This window comes from Boleophthalmus pectinirostris, unplaced genomic scaffold, assembly GCF_026225935.1.
Source record: "Boleophthalmus pectinirostris isolate CB_2022bp ecotype Guang Dong unplaced genomic scaffold, ASM2622593v1 HiC_scaffold_2125, whole genome shotgun sequence".
In the NCBI taxonomy this organism is placed as follows: Eukaryota; Metazoa; Chordata; class Actinopteri; order Gobiiformes; family Gobiidae; genus Boleophthalmus; species Boleophthalmus pectinirostris.
Window position 1 is genome coordinate 15,001 of NW_026571177.1, and position 7,060 is coordinate 22,060.

Here is a 7,060-nt window from a genome sequence, read left to right on the forward strand (position 1 = left end):
TCACTCACTCACTGACTTACGTCATCTTGAGCTCAGTGACTACTGACTTTTATGGGCTACTTGATTGTTATATACTAGCTAGGCTAGGCATAGGAGAAAATATGACTTAAAGTAAGTACTACTTGATATAGTGAGCGTCGCATAGTATATACATGATACTACTACTACTGCTACTACTATACTGCTACTACTGCTACTACTATACTACTACAACTACTACTACACTACTACTGCTACTACTGCTACTACTACTACTACTACTACTACTATATCGGATTTGCTTACTATTCTACTACACTGGAGCTCACTCACTCACTAAAGTGAACTGGAAACCACATCTACTGGGACGTAGTGATAGTTTGATATACACTACTATTATATACTAGCTACTATACTACTATACTGCTACTACTACTACTACTACTACTACTTAACTATGCTACTACTCTTGTTATTATGCTAGCTACAACTACGTCTACTCACCTATTGCTACTTGACTGTTACTAACTACTACTACTACTACAACTACTACTACTACTACTATAACTGCTACTACTACTACTACTATACTGCTTACTACTACTACTACTACTACTGCTACTATAACTACTGCTACTACTACTACTACTTGCTCTATACTACTACTACTAACTATACTTCTACTACTACTACGCTACTACTAATACTACTACTACTATATACTACTATAACTGCTACTACTATACTATATACTACTACTACTACTACTACTACTACTACTACTACTACTACTGCTACTGCTTACTGCACTGCTACTGCTGCTGCTATATACTACTACTGGCTACTACTACTACTACTACTACTCACTACTACTCCCTGCTACACTACTACTACTTTACTTAACTACTACTACTACTTATATACTGCTACTGCTATACTACTACTACTATACTACTACTACTATGGCTACTACTACTCTGCTACTACTACTATGCTACTACTACTGCTGCTACTCTCCTACTACTGACTACTACTACTACTTACTACTACTATACTGCACTAACCTACATAACAACTAAACGCGGTAGGCATACGAGTCGCTAGCTACTCACTACTACTTTATATAAACGGTTGACTGTACGTGCACAAGCTTGACATATATTATCTACTCCAAGTCATAGGATACACACGCTCCTCACCTAGTCCACTACTAAATATAAATAGTCATGGCTCACCATCGATCACCTTGAAGTGCTAAGAGTAAGTGAAACTATACGAGAGGTCATATACTCTGTTACACATAAAACTACCTCATTACTAATATAGGTGGACTAGCTACTGCTACTAACTACTACTACTACTATATCTATCAGGCTATCACTACTTAGATGAGCTATAATAGTATATCAGGGCCGTACCTGTGCAGCACTAACCTACTACGTCAGCTCACTAACTACGACTAAGGTAGTAGCCTACTGCTACTACTAATTGATACTACTACTAACTTATAACGCTACTACTACTCACTACTACTCGGGACTGCGTACTACTACTACTTAACTAGCTACTACTATGCTACTACTTTACTATACGACTACTCTGCTACTACTACTACTACTAGCTACTTTATACTACTACTGCTCCCTCACTCAGATACTATGTTGGAATCCATCCACCCTCATCTAGCTTTTTCTCTCTTTCTTTTTTTTTTTTGTTTTTTTATTCTACTTATACTATTTTTTACTTTATTTTTATACTTTGATTTGTGTTTTTACTTGTTATTTTGTATCTGTTGTTTTTGTCTTGTTACTACTTTTTCTATTACATTCTTTTTTTCTACTTCTGTTTATTTTTTTTCTTGTTGGCTTTTGACTTTTATTCTTTTTTCTTACTGACTTTTTTCTACTTTGGTCTTTTTTTTTTTTGCTTGTCTTTCTTATTTCTGTTTTCTACTTTTCTCTATTACTACTACTCTACTACTACTTACTACTTCTACTACTACTACTACTACTACTACTACTACTACTATACTATACTACTACTACATACTACTGCTACTACTACTACTACTACTACTACTACTACTACTATACTAACTGCTACTATACTACTACTACTACTCTGCTGCTACTACTGCTACTACTACTACTACTATGGCTACTACTACTACTACTACTATACTACTACTACTACTACTACTACTACTAACTACTACTATATACTACTACTAACTACTACTACTACTACTGACTACTACTGCTACTTGCACTACTACTTACTACTACTTGTACTACTACTACTACATGTACTACTACTACTACTACTACTACTGCTACTGCTACTGCTACTACTACTGCTACTACTACTACTACTACTACTACTGCTACTACTACTACTACTACTACTACTACTACTACTATACTCTACTACTGCTACTACTACTACTACTACTACTACTACTACTACTACTACGCTACTACTGCTACTGCTACTATACTACTACTACTACTACTACTACTATACTACTACTACTACTCTACTACTACTAGCTACACTTACTACTACTACTACTACTACTACTCTACTACTCCTACTACTACTACTACTACTACTACTGCTACTACTACTACTACTACTACTATACTACTGCTACTAACTACTACTACTACTACTACTACTGCTACTACTGCTACTACTACTACTGCTACTACTACTACTGCTACTACTACTACTACTACTACTGCTACTACTGCTGCTACTACTACTACTACTACTACTACTACTACTACTACTAGGCTACTACTGCTACTAACTACTACTACTATAGCTACTACTACTACTATACTACTACTATACTATAATACTACTTACTACTACTACTACTACTACTACTACTGCTGCTACTACTCTGCTACTACTACTACTACTCTACTATACTATGCTACTACTGCTACTGCTACTACTACTACTGCTACTACTACTACTACTACTACTACTACTACTACTACTACTACTCTGCTACTGCTACTACTACTACTACTACTACTACTGCTACTACTACTGCTACTACTACTACTGCTACTGCTACTACTACTACTATACTACTACTACTGTACTACTACTACTACTACTACTACTACTACTACTCTACTACTGCTACTACTGCTACTACTACTACTACTACTACTGCTACTACTACTACTACTACTACTGCTACTACTACTACTACTTGCTACTACTACTACTACTACTATACTCTACACTACTACTACTACTGTTGTGTTTCCTCCTGTTCCTCTCTCTTGGTTCCCTCGGTTCCCCCTCGTGTTCCTCCTGTTGTTCCTCGTGTTCCTCGTGTTCCTCGTGTTCCTCCTCGTGTTCCTCCGTGTCCTCTCGTGTTCTCATGTTCCTTCGTGTGGTTCGTCGGTTGTGAGTTGGCCATGCCGTCCTTTATGAAGCAGAGTCTGGAGGAGCTTCGTTGGGCACCTACTACATCGCCTTCATCCACCCGGACACGCCGCCTACACCGCCTGTCCCTCTTCACCACCGCAGGGTCTCCGCCCTCCCCGTCGTGGACTACAGCGGTACTGGACAGGACCGGACCAGGACCAGGGAGGACCAGGAGGACCAGGACTGGACTGGACCGGACCAGGACAGGACTGGACCAGCCAGGCCAGGACAGGACCAGGACCAGGGACCAGGACCCAGGACCAGGACCAGACCAGGACCAGGACGGACAGGACCAGACCAGGAGGACCAGGACAGAATAGAACCAGACCAGACCAGGATCAGACCAGGACCAGGACCGGACCAGACCAGGACCGGACCAGGACTGGACCAGGACCAGGACCAGACCAGGACCAGGACCAGACCAGGACTCAGACCGGGACTGAACATGTTCTCTTGTGTTTCAGGTAAAGTGGTGGACATCTACTCCAAATTTGACGTCATTGTGAGTAGAATTGAGATGTTGAGATGTTGAGATGTTGAGATGTTCAGATGTTCAGATGTTGAGATGTTCAGATGTTGAGATGTTCAGATGTTCAGATGTTGAGTGTTGAAGATGTTCAGAGATGTTCAGAGTTCAGTGTTGAATGTTCAGATGTTCAGATGTTTCAGATGTTCAGATGTTGATGTTCAGATGTTCAGATGTTGATGTTATGTTGAGATGTTCAGATGTTCAGATGTTGAGATGTTTGAGATGTTCAGATGTTCAGATGTTCAGATGTTGAGATGTTCAGATGTTGAGATGTTCAGATGTTCAGATGTTCAGATGTTCAGATGTTGAGATGTTGAGATGTTTGAGATGTTCAGATGTTCAGATGTTGAGATGTTGAGATGTTCAGATGTTCAGATGTTCAGATGTTCAGATGTTCAGATGTTCAGATGTTCAGATGTTGAGTGTTCAGATGTTCAATGTTGAGATGTTCAGATGTTGAGTGTTAGATGTGGAGATGTTCAGAGGTGGAGATGTTCACATGTGGAGATGTTCAGATGTTCAGATGTTCAGATGTTGAGATGTTGAGATGTTCAGATGTTGAGATGTTCAGATGTTGAGATGTTCAGATGTTCAGATGTTTCAGATGTTTCAGATGTTGAGATGTTGAATGATGTTGAGATGTTGAGATGTTGAGATGTTGAGAGTTCAGATGTTCAGATGTTGAGATGTTCAGATGTTCAGATGTTCAGATGTTGAGATGTTCAGATGTTGAGATGTTCAGATGTTGAGATGTTCAGATGTTCAGATGTTGAGATGTTGAGATGTTCAGATGTTGAGATGTTCAGATGTTCAGATGTTGAGATGTTCAGATGTTCAGAGATGTTCAGAGATGTTGAGATGTTGAGATGTTGAGATGTTCAGATGTTCAGATGTTCAGATGTTCAGATGTTGAGATGTTGAGATGTTCAGATGTTCAGATGTTCAGATGTTCAGATGTTCAGATGTTCAGATGTTCAGATGTTGTGTTCAGATGTCAGAGTCTCTTCTCAGAGTGTTCAAGGTTTAACTCTGGTTTGGTGTTGTCCACATGTTCAGCCAGTTTGGACCTTTAAACATGTTCTCTGATGTTCTCCTGAGAGCCCCACAGAGCGGTTTCTCGGGGTTTTCTTTACGTTGGTTCTTTGTTCTTGTGGAGCAGAACCTGGCGGCGGAGAAGACCTACAACAACCTGGACATCACGGTGACGCAGGCACTGAAGCACCGCTCCCAGTACTTCGAAGGGGTCCTCAAGTGTCACCGGCTCGAGACTCTGGAGGTCATCGTGGACCGCATCGTCAAGGCAGAGGTCAGGTCCTGGTCCAGTCCTGGTCCAGTCCTGGTTCAGTCCTGGTCCAGTCCTGGTCTGGTCCTGGTCCAGTCCTGGTCTGGTCCTGGTCCAGTCCTGGTCTGGTCCTGGTCCAGATCCACACGTGTCTTCTCTCTCTTGCAGGTTCACAGGTTGGTCGTCGTCGATGAAGAATCCAAAATCGTGGGAATCGTTTCTCTGTCAGACATTCTTCAGGCTCTGGTCCTCACCCCAGCAGGTCAGTCCAGGTTTAGTCCAGGTCCAGAACCGGCTTGGACCTGGTTTAGTCCTGGTTTAGTCCTGGTTTAGTTTTGGTTTAATTCTTTGTTTTCTTCAGGTTTGGGGAGGAAGGAAAGTCTTTCATCTCAGGCTCCAAATCTGGACTCAGGTCTTCAGCGAGGAGACGAGGAAACCAAACAAGGAACTAACCAAGGAGATGAGGAGACGAGGCAAGGAAGCAACGAAGGAGACGAGGAGACCAAACAAGGAACTAATGAAGGAGACGAGGAGACCAAACAAGGAACTACCGAAGGAGAGGAGGACGTGAATGAAGGGAGCAAGGAGGCAGAGGAGAGCGGAACAGAAGAGCAAGGAGACAAGGACGGAAATGAGGAAGGAAATGAGGAAGGACATGAGGAGACGAATGAGGAGACGAGGGAGGAGGCACCTGGAGTGGAAGAGACTGAGGAGGAAGGAAATGAGGAGGCACAGGAGGAAACACAAGAGGAGGTGAACAAGGAAACGAACGAGGAGACAGTGGAGGAGGCGCAAGGAGGGAATGAGGACCAAGGGACTGAGGAGGAAGGAAACAAGGACACACAGGAGGAAACAAGTAAGGAAGCTACTGAGGAAGCTAACTGAGGAAGCAACTGAGGAGGCAACTGAGGAAACGAGAGAGGAGGACCAAGGGACTGAGGAGGTAGGAAACGAGGAGACAGAGGAGGAAACGAACAAGGAGGCACGTGAGGAGACGAGCGAGGAGGCAGAGGAAGGAACTGTCAATCAAACAGACGAACAGGAAGAGGCGGAGTCGTGACATGTGACGATTTTATCCATATTTGGGCAGACCCCGCCCCCACCGTTCCATATATTTAAATATCGTCACTTTATCGTGTTTATTTAGAATCTCAGCACCGATACGAGCCGATATTTAGGTTTAAAACACCTGCGGAGAATCGAAAAACAGAACAAACACAAAACTTTTACACATCGTCTGAAGTGTCGATGGAGGTTTGAAGAACTGCAGGGTCATGGTTTTGTGTGTAAGTGTGTGTGTAAGTGTGTGTGTAAGTGTGTGTGTAAGTGTGTGTAAGTGTGTGTGTAAATGTGTGTGTAAGTGTGTGTGTGTAAATGTGTGTGTGTAAGTGTGTGTGTGTGTGTGTGTAATGTGTGTGTGTGTGTGTGTGTGGTAAATGTGTGTAAGTGTGTGTGTAAGTGTGTGTGTATGTGTGTGTAAGTGTGTGTGTAAATGTGTGTGTTAAGTGTGTGTAAATGCGTGTGTGTAAATGTGTGTGTGTGTGTGTGTGTAAATGTGTGTGTGTGTGTGTGGTGTAATGTGTGTGTAAATGCACACACATTTACACACTTACACACACACTTACACACATTAACACACACACACTGACCTGAAGTGACGTTTCCTCGACCCTGTGACACTTCTGTCCATTGTGTGAAAGGGTCGTGAAAGGGTCCGTGTGAAAGGGTCCGTGTGAAAGGTCCGTGGTGTCAGTCGTGGTGGATTTCTGAGCCTCGTTCACACTGAGCCGTGTGTGTGTGTGAAGTGTTTGTGGCTCCCC

The 7,060-nt window shown here is 42.4% G+C and overlaps 1 protein-coding gene across 1 annotated transcript; it reads left to right on the plus strand.

The window, feature by feature from the left end:
* Positions 1–3,419: 3,419 nt before the first annotated feature.
* On the plus strand, positions 3,420–6,565 carry LOC129410239 (uncharacterized). The gene is given in 6 exon segments (XM_055157701.1): positions 3,420–3,453; positions 3,456–3,563; positions 3,894–3,931; positions 5,118–5,264; positions 5,409–5,502; positions 5,602–6,565. Coding segments are annotated over 6 exon segments (945 nt in total). The 3' UTR covers positions 6,126–6,565.
* The last annotated feature ends 495 nt before the right edge of the window (positions 6,566–7,060 follow it).